This window comes from Sphaerodactylus townsendi, unplaced genomic scaffold (assembly GCF_021028975.2).
Source record: "Sphaerodactylus townsendi isolate TG3544 unplaced genomic scaffold, MPM_Stown_v2.3 scaffold_18, whole genome shotgun sequence".
NCBI lineage: Eukaryota > Metazoa > Chordata > Lepidosauria > Squamata > Sphaerodactylidae > Sphaerodactylus > Sphaerodactylus townsendi.
Genome location: NW_025950341.1, coordinates 3,286,429 through 3,302,573, shown reverse-complemented (window position 1 = coordinate 3,302,573; position 16,145 = coordinate 3,286,429). Strand labels below are relative to the sequence as shown.

The window sequence follows — 16,145 nt, the reverse complement described above, 5'->3', positions numbered from 1 at the left end:
TTGGTGATTTTGTGTGACTATTTGGTAGTCAGTCTAGCACACAACTTTTTCAGGCTTTGCTCTATTAGGAACTTGTTACTTGTTCAATCAGCCTAGTGCATTCTGTGGAGCTAAAAAGCTGTATTCAGCCTTATATTATGTGTGCTTGAGTGAGTGCCTCTTTGAATGGTTGAGGCTGTCATTTTGTCTGTTGCTTGGTGGGAGAGGATCTGTGATGCATTTAAAAAATTACAAAAGATGTAGCTATTCCCACTCCATCAGGTTCTTTCTGAGTGTCCTCTGCAGAAGTAAACAAAATAAATGGCTTCTGAAATGGGAGCATGATCCAACTGTCAGTTATATGTAACATGGAATCTGCCACAATCTCCCATCCCATCCCATCCTATCTGGACCTAACTATATGATAGATGTGAGTAGGGTGCCTCAATCTAACTCATGGACCCTTTCTGCACAAATTACCTAAAACATTTGTAAAACATTTTCAGTCTCCCTCTTTACCATTAAAATAATTCATGGTTGCTGTTATATGTTTTTCCCTTTTTTTGAGTTAGTTGTTGAATCGATGCTTCAATGCGTCATAGCTTCATGCTGCATTCCCTTCATGTATAATCAATACTTTGAAGATTAAGCCCCAACAAATTTTAAAAAACAAACAGAAATAAGGACAATAAACAGGTGAGGAGTGAGCTCGGTGATGTGTTAAAATGGCACTGAGGAGGAAGTTTGGGGACAACACAGAGGTGTGGGAAACGTAGTAAATAGATTGCATAGCAAGTGAAGCCATTTTGAAAAGAATCATTTTAAAAGGGGATTAACTGAAAATGTTTTGAGACTGGAAATAAAACATTTTCAGAACCAAAAGAAGGGGGGAAACAATGTGGAACTCCATGAAGGAATCATTTTATTTCCACCTCAAGGTTGGGCGGAAAGGACGACAATTACACAAACCATCAGGGGACTCATTTTACAAACCATTCTGTTACTTGGTGTGATCTGTCAAGGTTACTCTACACCCGTGGTGGCGAACCTTTGGCACTTCAGATGCTATGGACTACAATTCCCCTCAGCCCCTGCCAGCATGGCCAATTGTAGTCCATAACATCTGGAGTGCCAAAGGTTCACCACCACTGCTCTACACGGATTCTCAAGTTATAAAATCCATGTGACCCACATATGGACAGTTGATGTGAGCTCAAAGTTCCACTCTGGGAACTTAATTCCCAGGCACACACACGGCCCCAGTTTGGATTAGGATTGCAGTGCATGGGGAGAGGGAATTAAACCTTTTCCCCTGTTCTGTTTTACTGACTTGACATGGCTCTTGTGAGCTGCTATTTGTTCCATTGTCGGAAACTCACATGCAGATATCAGTACAGGCAGTGGTGGGATTCTATTAATTTATCTACCGGTTTGCCCCGCCCCCGCTGCTTGCCCCCCCCCCCCCCGCTTACCTGGCTGCTGCAGAGTAACATGACTGGCCCAGCTGAGGCTTTTTCCTCCAGCTCCCCACCTTTTCCATGTTGGGCCACTGGGGGTAGGTGAAGGAAGGTGGTGGCTGCGGCTTGACCTGCATGCCGCCAAACTTCTTTTACTCTGGTGGCTGACCTTGGAGCGGGCTGCACACCTGGGGGCGGGTTGCCTGGCCTGGGGGGGGGGCTTCTCCAGTATTAACCAGGAAGTCTGGGTCAGAAGTGGCCACCGGAGGCCCCGTGGGGGGCTGGCCGGCCGCCAGGCAGGCTGCGCACCTCTGACCTGGTGGTGTGGCCTGTGGAGGAGGCCTGCTCATGCCTGGCTGCTCTGGGACTCTGAAAGGCCTTTCACTTGCCCTCCCCTGGAAGGGGGAGCGAGGGGGCTTTTAGAGCCTCAGAGCAGCCTGATGACAAAGCACCAGGCTGCTCCAGGACTCAGAAAGCACCCTCCTCTGGGGTGGCGGGATTCAGTCGGTTCAGCAGACTAAGCAAAAAGTTAGCTACCGGTTCTACCAAATCTGTGTGAACCGGCTGAATCCCATCACTGAGTACAGGTATGTTTTCCACAGAGCAAATAGCAGTTTCAGATTGGGAAAACAATGAGGGTTGGGAGCTAGAAGCCCTTGTTCATGCCTGCTGTAGTCCCAATCCCCACATGCCTGAGAACCACAGAACGTGTTACAAGTATGATCCTAATGTCTTGTAATGACCACAGAAACTTCAGTAATGTGTGGATTGGCCCTTAAACTATTATTACCCACCCAGTGCCCAAAACCAAATAAATAGTTTGCTAAACATGGTTTCAGTCTGAAGAACAACAAATTGTTTATCAGAATTCTACTTTGCAACAACCCAAGAGTGAATATGGGGGAATTCCTGTGAGCCCAATTTCCTAGACTGTTGTATGGGAATTGAATATTATAGAGACTTGCATTCTTCTTTTCCTCTGCATTTTCATTCTTTCCTCCTTGTTTACACTGTTGTAGTTTCCCACAAGTGTTATGGTCTGGGGTTTTAAATGAGTTTCTAGTGTTAGTTAACCTTGAAATAATTTTTTCTGGCTCATGGTTGCTCAGTCAGTTTTTTTTAAAAAAATTGAATTGTACTCTTATAAACGTTCAAGAAATGCTAAAAAATGCTGTTGGAGAGGCCAACATGGGCCTTAAAGGGAGCTGTCAGGAAACATACTTGTTCCTTTGGCCTCAGCAAAAACTTCCTCCAATCTGAGCTCATGTACTCCATACCTTACTGCTAACTGATGACAACTTTTTATAGGAAAATTATCATCCAAGGAGAGGCCCTTGACCCCTAGGCTAACATCCAGTTCAGAAAGTGGCCCCTAAGAACAGAAAAGATGGCCAATCTACCAGAGGATGATTTCATTCACTAGCAGTATAGAAATACCTATGAAAACATCCATACTGTTAACAGTCTGCTTAAAACAAACACCTTGCAAAATCTGGAATTTTTATTTTTGTCTTTGTAAGTTGTTTCTTCCCATCCTAGGCCTTTTCTGCATGAATTGTTTACAGTATATCTTGCCACCAAGTGCTGTTTCTTTCCTTTGTATTCCACACATTTCCCCCTCTACATTTGGTTCTGGAAACATTTACTCTTCATTTCTCATCCACTGTTTCCCCAAACTCTTTAACTGCAATGTTTTTGTCAGTTTCTCAGCCAACTTCCCTTGACCATGTGATCATGCTGAAACGGCCTTTGTTTTTCTGCCCAACCAAAATACCTGGCCTATATCTGTATCCCCATATAGAAGAGAAGAAGAGAAGAGAAGAAGAGTTTGGATTTATATCCCCCCTTTCTCTCCTGTGGGAGACTCAAAGGGGCTTACAATCTCCTTGCCCTTCCCCCCTCACAACAAACACCCTGTGAGGTAGGTGGGGCTGAGAGAGCTCCGAGAAGCTGTGACTAGCCCAAGGTCACCCAGCTGGCGTGTGTGAATTCCCCAGATAAGCCTCCACAGCTCAGGCGGCAGAGCTGGGAATCAAACCCGGTTCCTCCAGATTAGATACACGAGCTCTTAACCTCCTACGCCACTGTTGCCCAGCCTCCCCTTCAAACATTTTCTCCTCCCCTCCTCATTCGTTTTCTTTTTTAATGTATTTTTAAATTTTCTCGGCATACAAAAAATACACTTTTACACCCCCACCACATCAATATAAAACAAAAAATATGAAATGCAGAAAAAACCCCACACAAAAACATTAAAGCATAACTCATACAATAACTAGACTCAACCTACTATAAGCAGCTAAACTACATAACACAACACCAAATAATGACTTCTCACTATTTCATTGTTGAATTCTAATTCATTCTAGGTTTATGCATCTATTTAAAATGAAACAATTTATCAGTTACACACCATGTCATTTCTAATATTCTATTTCCGTCTTCTGATTTCTTTAAATCTCAAATCCTGCAATTATTTCTCTTCTATCAAATTTTTCAATAGATAGTCCTTTTCTGTTTTCAAAAGAACTTTTTAAATATTGTCTTTGTCATATTGAACTAACAGTATAACATTCAAGCAGAGCTACAAAGAAGTAGGTCCAATGGACCAGCTTTGTTAATTTCATATAGAACTTGCAATGTTAATGTTCAGGTGGAGATATAAAGAAGCAGGATCCATTGGATAGCTTTGTCAATTTCACATAGAACTTGTGATGTTGAGGAAGAGGAACAAAGAAGCAGGCTCAGTTGTCAATTTCACATTGAATTAGTGTTGTAGCATTAAGGCAAAGAATGTTTTTAAAGCTGAGGGCAATTGCACCAGCAGTAGAACACTAAGACACTGGGGGTATTGAAAAGAATGCTAAAAATAATCGCTACATGCAATTGGGGAGTGCTGCAGTACCGATTATGGAGAGCAAGAGCTTTGCGCTTTGCTCTGGAGAAATTGATATTCTTGATCAAATAATCTAGACTTTAAGCGATGGTAAATCTAAAATGCCTACATATAAGAAAAAATGTTGGAAGGTTGTTGTTCTGCATCAGGAATTATGTTTTCAGCAGTAGCATGTGGAATAAATGCAACTGAAGAGACAAGGGGGAAATAAACCCCCAAACGATGGCGGGGTGGGAGGGGGGAGGTGTGTGGAATGATTTCACATAAAATGTTTTCCAGACACAAAGTCTGACCACTGGGAAAATCTGTGGTAAGCTGTAGAGGCAGAAAAGGCCATAATATGTTTAATCAGAAGTTTTAATAGATTGCATTTTCTGTCAGGGTATAAATGAAGTAAACAAATCTGTCAAGTTTCTACAAGCCTGCTTTGAAGGCTCTCCGCCAACCGTAAGCTTTTATTTATCCTGTGCAGCTTGCAATTGCAACTCAGTGGGAGCTGAGCCCTTGCGGTGCCGTAGCGATGGAAGCTGCATTTGTAAGGCAGGATTTGAAGGGCCCAGCTGTGAACACACTCGCTGCCCAGCCTGCTATGGACAAGTGAAGGCCCAGGTAAGCGGCTTCCTTTTCACTTATATAGCTGCCAGCAGAGCAAACAGTTACATACAGGAATATATTTATTTGTTAACTTCATGCTTTTTGAGACTCAAGGTGGATTACCAAATACCAGTACTTTAAAAAAATTATTCAGCCAGATAAGATGACCAATAAATGATGGCATAGGACTAGGAGTGTGTGTGTGTGTGTGTCAGTTTTAGGTTTCGGGTTTTTGTTACAATTTTGGGAACAATTTATGACTGAATAAATTAAAGAAAAATAATAAGTTAGGGTTAGGGTGAAGGCAAGGGCAGCGGGTTAGCATTGCCTAGTTTAACCCAGAATTAGCAAAGGCCCAGTCACACTAGTGATGTCACCATGCTGACAAGTCACAGCTGACTTACTGCGACTGTAGGGTTTTCAAGGCAAGTGATGAGCAGCGCCTGCTTCAGTGTAGTGACCGTTGGTGGACTCTCATTCAAGAATTGGGGGGGGGGGTCGAGGCAAAGAGTACCCAGGGGCCCCTCTCCTCCCCTGAGCAGATAAGAACTCACGGCTCATGTGGAGGAATGGGAATCAAAGCCAGTTTTCCACATTAGAGTCTGCTGCTCTTAACCATTACACCATGCTGGAAGCATAATGTCCTTCATGACCTGGGTCTTCTCGACCAACATCACCTCTATCTTGTCAGGATTTTGTTTTAACATGTTCATCCTCAACCATTTAACCACAGCAGTAAGGCACTGATTCAGGACCTCTGCAGCATCATCAGGTGATTTGCATAGAAAAATATAGACCTGGCTGTCATCAGCATACTGATTCCAGCCTACCCTAAGCCACAAATGGTTTCTCCAAAGTTCTTCACATAAAGAATGAGTGAAGTTAGCACAACTCTGCAAAAGCCAGTGATATTTTTATTGATTGATTGATTGATTGATTGATTGATTGATTGATCGATCGATCGATTGATTGCTTCAATTTTTATACCGCCGATCTCCTAAGGGCTCCGGGCGGTGAACAACACAATTCAACGTCAGGCAGGAGCAAGTCATACATAAAATATAAATACATATGTGGAGGCACCCCCTCTCCCCTGCCCCACCTTCTCTCCAGAACTGGGATGCATGTGTTACCTTCCTCAGGCCCTTAGGAAGTTAATCAAATATATGATCAATTACATTTGCACATCAGTGAAAACATTAGTAAGGGGGCGGGGAAGCATATTCTGTTTTCAGGTGATACTTGCACGTGTCACAGCAGGTACTGTCTTGTAAGAAGCATTTCCTTCTCTCTGTGTGAGAAGAGGGTGTTTACCTTTTGTAAAATAATGCCTACCACTTGCAGTTCTTTGGATGAAAATGAGTTTTTTTGAAATGTGCCATTTGAATAAATAACATGAATTAGGTTGGTTTCCAAAGGATAGTCTGAAAGTACGTGATTCACTTATACGGGTGAATTGAAGCGGTTTTGGCCTTGAATCTGCACTGGAGACCAAATACATGCAAAATGTCCCTGGGTCTTTGGAGGAAGAGCAAAAGACAAAACTGAAATGGGTGTGCTGGTGGACCATATGGGGCTGGAGGTGGATTTCTTGGGAACTTTGAGGTGGATGACCCTGTATTTTTAGGTTGTGAGAGTAGATTTTAGTGATCAGGAATTTTTTTAAAAATTCTGCTTTGGGGTTGGAATGAGAAGAAGAAGAAGAAGAAGAAGAAGAAGAAGAAGAAGAAGAAGAAGAAGAAGAAGAAGAAGAAGAAGAAGAAGAAGAAGAAGAAGAAGAGGAGGAGGAGGAGGAGGAGGAGGAGGAGGAGGAGTAGGAGTTTGGACTTATATCCCCCCTTTCTCTCCTGCAGGAGACGCAAAGGGGCTGACAATCTCCTTGCCCTTCCCCCCTCACAACAAACACCCTGTGAGGTGGGTGGGGCTGAGAGAGCTCCGAGAAGCTGTGACTAGCCCAAGGTCACCCAGCTGGCGTGTGTGGGAGTGCACAGGCTAACCTGAATTCCCCAGATAAGCCTCCACAGCTCAGGCGGCAGAGCTGGGAATCAAACCCGGTTCCTCCAGATTAGATACAAAAGCTCTTAACCTCCTACGCCACTGCTGCCCACCTCTGGTGTAAATCCAAACTCTTATCTTCTTCTTAGCCAAGTTCTTGGTCTATTGAGGTCAGTATTGTGTAATCTGACTGGTAATAGCCCTGCAGGGTCCTTCGCATCACTACTACCTGATCTTTTTCTGTTTCTTTTCATTGCTCACTGACATGTAAGCCTTACCTTTTCCCCCAGGTAGATCAATATCTCCAGCAGCTGCAGGGGCTTGAGGTTCTTGTCTCTCAGGTACAGACAGGGGAAACACCTGGAGATAATGTGGAACTGGAGAGGAAGATGAAAGAGGTTGAAGTGATGCTCCAGGAAGTCCTGAGAGATGCCCAGACTTTGCAAGGTAAATCTTTCCAGATATCTTCAAGATGGCAGTGAAGTTTGAGTCAGAGGAAGGAGGCTATTGAGAGCAGCCTACCTTGATCTGGATGGCTCAAGCTAGCTAGATATTGTCCGATTCTGGAAGCTAAGTAGGGTCAGCCCTGCTTAGTATTTGGATGGGACACCACCAAGGAAGTCTAGGGTTGCTTCACAGAGACAGACAACAGCAAACCTCTGAACATTTCTTGCCTTGAAAACTCCGTGGTGCTGCCATGCATTAGCTATGACTTGTTGGCAAAAGAAAAATAACTATTTCCCTCTCCTGTGTATGGAGAGGACAGAAACAGAATACTAGTTTTGAACAATGGAGAAGTAGTAAAAGGTCCTGCAGTATTCTTAGGGAAGTTCACCCTTTCTCCTTTTACTACTCCTCACATAGCCCCACCCATCTTTGGCCCTACCTTTTGCTTAAAGAAATGTATGTGTGTGAAGTGCAGTCAAGTCACTTCTGACTTTTGGCAACCCTGTGAATTGATTGTATGAAACAATATTACATAATGTAGACAATTAACATGAAAAAGACCAGGTTTTGAATACCTGCTCTGCTTTAGAAGTTGACTGTGTGACCTTGACTCAGTGAAGCCCTCTGAGCCTAACCCACTTCATAGGTTATATTGTGAGGAGAAAGTGAAGGAGGGGAGAATGACATTGTAAGCAATTTTAAATCTCCATTGGGCAGAAGAGAGGCGTATACACAAATCCTTATACATAATTGCCGAAGGATGGAATGTCTGGTGACAACTCACCTCCAACCAATTGCCACACATTCCATCCCAGCATTCCAGCCCCCCAAACACCCTCCCCCCAAAGAACAGGCAGAGCACCATGGGACAGTGGTGCCAAAAGCCCTCCCACATGGCCCGGCACCATACCACCCTATTACCCCCTGAAAAACCAAACTGGGCCCAGCAGGGCAGCAGTGACAGGCTGTCTTTCCACATGGTCTGGCACAATCTCCCCCAGTCCCCCACCCTTTCACCCTCCCTGAAAAAACCCAAGCTGGGCCTGTCAGGGCTGTGACAGCAAGCTGCCCTTCTGCCTAGCCTGGCATAAGCCTGTCCAGTCCCCCACCAACTCTCCCTCCCTTCCAAAAGTGAAGCTGGCCCCTTCTCCCTCCACCACTGGCTCGCCCACATGTCCAACGCCCAAGACCCACCTGACAAGGACAACAAGCTGTGGCAGGAGAGAATGGGCCAACGACCAGTGACCTTGGGTAAGTGTGGCCCAAAGATGGGGGCAGGATGTCGCTCACAGTACTCAGTGGTTAGTGCTGGGCCCAGGATTTGCAGCAAGGCTGTCGAGGAGGCTGCTGGGGCTGCGCAGGGGCAGCAGAAATGGATACACTCCTGGGGGTGGGTGGGAAGGGATTTGTTTCTCCATGAACAAGCCTGGGCGAGTCTTCTGGCTCATGGGCCCCCTCCTCCACTCACATACAGTCAGCTAATGACAGACTTCTGCCTTTTGCTACCATTTAGGACTTGTATTCTTCTGTACAGACCAGGATTCAATCTACTGTTTGAATCCTGATTTGTAGGGAAGAGTACAAGCTATATTATTTGGTTCAATTGAAATGACAATGTATAGCTTGCTGCAAGCAGGTTAGGTTGCTGCTTAGAAGGGGATTTGTTTGTGGAGCAAGGCAGGATGGGTAGGCTACTTTATGTGTTTCATGCCAGCATCTCTTTCCAGGCACTCCTCTACTTCTGACTGCTATCATAGTGGGACTGAAACCTTTCTTTATATGGCTGAATTTCCCCCATATGTTGTACTGTGCTTGTCTGTACATCCATTACCACCTTCAGGCCCACTCTTTTCTTCTTTATCAGTATGTTTCTTCTAACCTGGACATTGTTTTTTCCTCCTCCTCCTCCTTCTCTCTTTGGATTGAAGCGACTGACAGGTCTTTGGGAGGCCGCCTTTCCAAGATGAAGGGTCAAGAATTCACCTACCGGAGCCAGTTGGATGAGATAAATGAGACAGCCAACCGGCTACAATCTTTGGGTAATCAGTACCAGAGGCAGGTGCAAGATACCAGGAGGCTCATCCAGGGAGCTCTCTTGGATTTGGAGCAAAGCAAGACAAAGTTAGGAGGCATGGCAAGTATCTTTCCATGTGTCTGTTTCTCACCTCAAGGAATGAGAGCAGCAATTATGAACCAAGTCACAGAAAGAAATTAAAAAAACAGGCAGGATTTTGTTTCCGTGAGGAAGAGGTGGCAAATAACATCATCTTTATTGTTACTACAAGTTTTATTTGTGGAGCAGGAAAACATTTTGATATATTTGTATGTCTGGCCCAGTCAGAGCGCTGGCAAAAATAGTTATGATCAGAGCTGTGGTACGCGAAGGAGCATAGGCCATTTTGCTCCTCAGAAGCACAGATTGATGTTTCTCTCTCCTTTCTTCCCTCATCTCCTCAGGTTATTCCATCTTCAGATCTACCTGGAGGGTCAAACAGTTTTTTAATTCTGGCTCAAGAAGCCATGAAGTTAGCAAACAGGTGAGTGTTCAGCTGTCTTCCGTCATGTTGCTTAGTCTTGATTGCCAGTGGATAAGGTTATGTTTTCTGAACTTTATGTCAGACTAAGATCCCAGTTTTTTAAAAGAAGGAAATCCAGATTTAATACAACATTGTATTAAAATAGAAAAAATTGTTCACAATTTTGGTAGATGTTCAATTAATATATGTCTGAATTGAATTTGGAAGTCTTGAACTATACAATATACTTGAAACAGATATTTCACTGAGTTGGGTCAACAGACACCAACAGATTCTGCCTCCCAGTCCAAATCTAATGGGACATCAGGACTGTTTCATGTAGGAAGAGGCTGCTTAACTCCTACCCTGCTACTGTATTCCCAACCTGAAACCGTTGGGGAAACTCATGTATCCCATCAGTACACCGTGGAGCCCACGGTGGGGTTGATTCATGTTGGGATAATAGCACGGGGGGGTGGGGGGTGGGGGGTTAAGCACTGCGATCAAAAAATTATCTGTGTAGAGGTTAGAGGGCATCTCTGATTCTATCTTATCCCCTTTTCAGCAGCAATCAAAAAGGGCCAGTTTTATATTCAACATAAGCAAGTTTTATATTCAGCAGAAGGGAGAGAGGGAGAGAGAGAGGGAGGGAGAGAGAGAGAGAGAGAGAGAGAGAGAGAGAGAGAGAGAGCTTTGCTGGGACTGTACCACTTCAGGCTGATGGTGAGAGCCTATCTAAAAAAAATCCACATGCTGCACCACAAAAATTGCTTCACCATTATTTTTAGAAGCATGCAGTTTAAAACAAAGAAAGAATCATTAAATACACAAAGGCCCATTTGAAGCCAGTGTGGAAGCCAATGTGGTACCTTTCCTAAAAAGCTTCATAACGTGATCCTGACCAGTTCATAAATGGGCATTCTCTCTCCAATGGTGAGAAGAGTTATCTTGCATGTCAGGGGAAGCTCACTCCACAGTCTGAATATCATGTATGTACAGTGGGGCATTAGGACTTCATGTGCATCTAATGTATAATGTAATGTGTGTCCTTGGCCGAATGTACATGTTTTTAAAATTGGCAGAATCCTGAGACCCTTGTGCCCCATTTTCATGGGAAAGGATTGCCGGAATCCAATCTCATCTCACATTATGTTGTATATGCAATCAGATACATACCCAGAAGCCCACATTCTCTGCCCATGGAGGATCTACCAGATTTTCAGCTGGCAACTCATGTTTTGGGTTGGGGATTGCAAAATGGTCTGATAGAGGGAGGAGATAAGAATTCTGAATGGATCAGAGAAAGCTAGATGATGGATGTTACTTTTACTTTGTTTACTTTGTTACTTTGTTTGAGAAGCGGAAGACATTCTTTAGATATGTGTTCATGCATGTATGTTTTGTTTTTTATGAGAGTCCTATCAATGAAAAAAATAGTTTGATCACTTTATATTTGAAGGGATTATGCAAACTAGTCAAAACAGTAGTCAGCAAAATGGCAATTGTTAGTAAAGATACTACTCATATTGTGATTATATACTCTGGTGGATACACTATGACAGCGTAATAAAAAGGAAAGTGTTGGCAATAAAAACGATATTGTTTTTGAATTATTTGGGTTTAATTGGCATAGGTTTGCTCAGTTGTAATTTTGTATATCACTAAATATGGTACTGAGAACAAAGTTCATTCATTCATTCATTCAAAGGAAAATGTGCAGAATGGAACTGAGTTGTGGGGAATGTTATGTTTTGTCTGAGCTTTTAACTTCTGTTTGAATTAATTGCAATCCTTCTGCTCAGACTGGGCAAGCTGATGAAAAATCCAATAAGTAAGTATGATGGCATGAATCCAACCATAATGTTCCTCCAGTGGAATTATATTTCTGTTTGCAGAAACTGGGGTAGTGACTGCCGTTAGTTCTCCCTTCCCACTGCAGACCCCTCAGGTCTACTCTATGCTAGTTCTCAGAATGTGATGTCCTTTAGGAACAAATTTTTTAGAGAACATAATGGTTTGCAGCAGGAGAGGGAGGCTGGAAAGTCCCGCTCTGCAAAGACCAGCGATGACTGAATACACATCAAGGTCAGCCTGAACAGGCAAATCGGTCCTCTGTAGGGATGCACTGCTGACCCAGCAGCACCGTAAGTAGAGCGCTGGCACACCGGCGCTCCTACGGCCTTCTGGTCGCACCGCTCCCCCACCCCTCATCCCCCGATGAGTCACAGGTCATGAACTACCTGGCTCACAACCACCGGGTGTCCCGGACAAAGGGACAATGGTCTTGCCCCCAGGTGAGGATTAGGCCCAGACGCTGATGCTCCTCTCCGCACGTAGCAGCCAGGTGAGATCATGCATCACATGATGATCTCTCAGTCTCCCGCTCTCCCGGAATTCCCCCCGTTCCGCCCTTCTACACGCCCCCGCTAGAATCATAATAAAAGGTGCCAGGAACCAGCACGCGGCAGAGTCGCTAGGAACACGGACACCCGCGCTCCCGCTGTTGGCGCTCTCCACCAGATGAAACCTCCGCGTCTCGCCTCTTCCTTAGCGACGACCCTGCGGGGATGACTTCAGTCCTCGTCTAATAAGAATTCGCTTTCATATTGTACTATTCTGTTCAGGATAAAGAAGACAAATGACGGGGCATTGATGGCCATGATGGCAACCCATTCATTCCCAGGTGATCTTTTTCTTTTCTTTTGCCTTTCAGCCACATGCAGCTGGCGAATACAATTGAGCAAGCAGCCAGGGCAGCAGAAGATGCCTCAAGCCAGGCACTGGCTCTGGTGCAGTTAGCCGGAGGTGGGGATGGCATCCTGACAAACTCTGCACAAGGGCTCCAGAAAAAGTATGCTCAAGCAAGGCTTACTTGTGTTCACTTATAGGGTAGTTAGTTGCCTTCTTCTTCTCAGATTGGTCCAGGTCAGACCATAACTGGAACCCAGTTCCCACACATCATTGTCTGATTGTTTAGCCACTCTTAGACATCCTACAATGGGAAGTAATATTGGGAAAACATTGTAATTTATTTACTTATTAGATTTTTCATCTGTCCTTTCCCATCAGAATGGGCTCAGTGTGGCTCACGCCATTCATTACACAATCACATAACAATAAAACAACATATCACTGTAAATATTTAAAAACCAGTTTCCAAATGAGGTGCCATAGCCAACAATGGCAGACCCAAGAAGGAGGGCGAGAGAAAGGGAGGCCAGGTGAGATGGATGCCCTTGCTGTCCTCAACCACAGGCCTGGTGGAACAACTCAGTTTTACAGGCCCTGCAGAATTGACATAAGTCCTGCAGGAAGTATTGAAATGCTTCACATGCACCATATCAGACATGAACCCATGAGGTGGACAATTATATACTTAGTCACTTTGTTACAAAACTTTTGTCAAACAATTCATTAGGGGAAGGGGGAAGTGTATCCTCTGGTTCTAATTTAACCCAATATTTGAGATTTCAGCAAGTACAGTGGCTGTCTTGATAAGGAAGGAAAGTACTTTTGTTTTACATGTCAGAGAAGACTTGAGTAAAAGAGGCACGTTAGAGGAATATTGTTGTGTGCACAATAAAAATGCAGAGACAGTTGCTTACTGAAAATAAAGTTTACTAGCTATTAAAACAGGGAAGGGTAACTTGGATAGAAAACAAGAAAATATATTTCCAACTAGCTAGCTCCTTTGGCCAGCTTGCTACTTGACTATCACATGGCTAACAAGCTACTACTGAGCACGTGCAGAGTGTAACAAAGAATATATATCTAATGCCTACGTGTGGGAATGCATGTAGCTCATGCCGGGTCTGCTTGACGAATAGGTATCAATTACCTGGTCAGTGACTTTTGACCTCACTAACTAATTAGCATGCATCAATTAACTCCTTCATTACTGGATTGTGTGACTGGCACTTGCCAAATCCCATCAAATATGCATATAGGCAGGATACAGAAGTAGTGGCGGGAAACAGTAGGGCATTGGCTTTGAAGTAAAATGTGCTACCAAATGAGTCTTCCCAAGTGTCTTTCAAATGTTCCCAGTTGTGTGTGAGAATCTTAATATCTTTTCTCACTTTTGCAGAATGATAGAGATGTTGATATCTTTATGGGGGCAAACACATCAGGAAATGAGGAAAAATGAATTGGGTCTAGAAAACGGGAGCTAACACATGAGATACTCCAGTTAGCTAATCCTCGCTGTGCTTCTATTCCTGTGGCAGCCCTATTGGTAACTCAAGCATGTCTCAGTGTGGGAAACAACCACATCATATTTTATAGCCAGAGCCTCAAGCATCTTAGTGCTGTTTCTGGGTAGACTCATGGACTCAATAGTCTGCTGGGTGCCCCACATGGAACAACATCACAAGGATTCTGGAGATTTCTGTGTGGCTTCCTCTTGGGAGAGATGCAGAGGCGTAGCTAGGCCAGAGTGCACCTGGGGCACACTCTGGCTTTTTCTCACTCCTCATGGCCTGCTGCCCTCACAGCCGGCACTTCATTCCTCTTACTTTTAGGAAAGGAGCAGGCCGAAGAAGCCTGCCTGCCTGCGTTGCCTGGGCCTGGTGGGAACTACATTTCCCAGGAACCCCTGGGAAATGTAGTTCTCACCAGGCCCAGGCAACGCAGGCAAACTTCTTCTCTGGGATGTTCCATTCCTAAAAGTAAGTGGAGGTGCCGCGTGGGTGCGGCCTGTGAGGGGCAGGGGACGCTAACTTGGGCGGAAGAAAGCGAGGAGCCATCGGGAGTCAGGCAAGGGCGGGGGATTTTTCCGCCCTCCACGTGACCAGAATCGGTGCACCCGGTGCATTGCGCACCCCCCCTTCCCCCTGGTGGCTTTGCCACTGGAGAGATGGTTTGTCTCTAGGGAAAAGAGAAAAGTTGGGGTTCCATTCCCATCCTAGCATGGAATGCACTGTAAAATTGAGGATACCCCAAAGGTCTACTGGGCATTCATAAAGATCATGGTAGAAGAGAATGTCAGGCTAGAAATAGCCAGGGCTGATTATGAAAGAGCTAAAATGCACCATTTTCTTTGACCTGTGCCCCATTCATGTCCTGTAAGTGATGTGATCATGGGAGTGGGGGAATCTCACACCCATGGGCTCAAAACCGCCTTCTCTTTTCCAGATACGATGAAGTAAAATTGCTGACCAGTGAATTGGAGGCTGACGCCAACAGCGCTACTGTGAGTGCTGACCGTGCCTATCAAAGTAGCCAGCTGCTGTTCAGTTCCCTGTCTCGTTTACCAAAGGTCGACACAAGCATCTTTCAAGTAAGGACTTTCTGTGTGTGTGCTCATGTGTTTGGTCCCAAAAACTGTTGAAAACTTCAAAAGCAGCACGAAAAGAAGTACAGCCAATATGAGATGGACTGAGTCAAAAAAGGAAAGCTTGGCTTTCAGGTTGCAAGACCTGAGCAAAGCTGTTATTGACAGGACATTTTGGAAGTCACTAATTTATAATTTCATCATAATTGTGATTTACAGCTCATAGCATGCAATCAATTGTTGCCACACAATACACAGTCAGTCATTGCTTTCTACCATGCTTTTCCTTTTCCTGTCCACTACAATGTCTGTTTGTTACCAACCATTTCCAAACTGCACTGCTTTTAAGAGGATTTTGGCTAATAAGTAGTGGCTCCTGGGCCAAATGTGACTCTTTCTCCAATGCCAGTCCCTGGGCCTAAAAAGGGTAGGTTGGCATCATCCGTAGCAATAGGATTTAACAACCGGACACTTGGGAGAGTAGAAGGGGTACGTGGCCTCTGTCTCGTCTGTCTCATTTTGGTGCCATCTTCTGCCAATGACTGAAGACTTTTTTGTTTCATTGGGCATTCCCTCAGTGATTCTGCTCAATATTTTAATTGTGATTTTTAAAATTTTTGTATGTGTCTTTTAACTTTGGTTTTATTTGTTTTGATTATGAGTTTTTGTTTGGTTTTGATGCTTTTGAAGATTTTTTAAATTGTGTATAATTTTCATCAATTAGCAGCCTTGATGGCCCTGTTGAGAGTGGACACATAGGATATAAAATTTGAGATTAGATAAAATCCACTATAGCGAGAACCGTTTCTTGTAATCAGCGGCGTTTTCCCCACAGACAAAATATCCTGGGATAGACCTGGGATCATATATCCCAGGGTGTTTTTATCCCAATTTCTCCCTTCGCACAGCTGCCCATCAGCATGTTTAGGTCGGGAGGAAGAATTCCAGTGAATTATGCATGAGCCCCCGGTTTATTTTCATTTTCCACA

At 44.3% G+C, this 16,145-nt stretch overlaps 1 protein-coding gene across 1 annotated transcript in view; it reads left to right on the top strand.

Annotated features, from left to right (window-relative positions):
• Positions 1–16,145, top strand: part of LAMC2 (laminin subunit gamma 2) — a 73,635-nt gene that overhangs the window by 51,526 nt on the left and 5,964 nt on the right. Inside the window, exons 12-17 of the mRNA XM_048482486.1 lie at positions 4,805–4,941; positions 7,212–7,368; positions 9,297–9,502; positions 9,826–9,905; positions 12,598–12,735; positions 15,018–15,162. Coding sequence (XP_048338443.1) covers positions 4,805–4,941; positions 7,212–7,368; positions 9,297–9,502; positions 9,826–9,905; positions 12,598–12,735; positions 15,018–15,162 — 863 coding nt within the window. The remainder of the gene's footprint in view (positions 1–4,804; positions 4,942–7,211; positions 7,369–9,296; positions 9,503–9,825; positions 9,906–12,597; positions 12,736–15,017; positions 15,163–16,145) is intronic.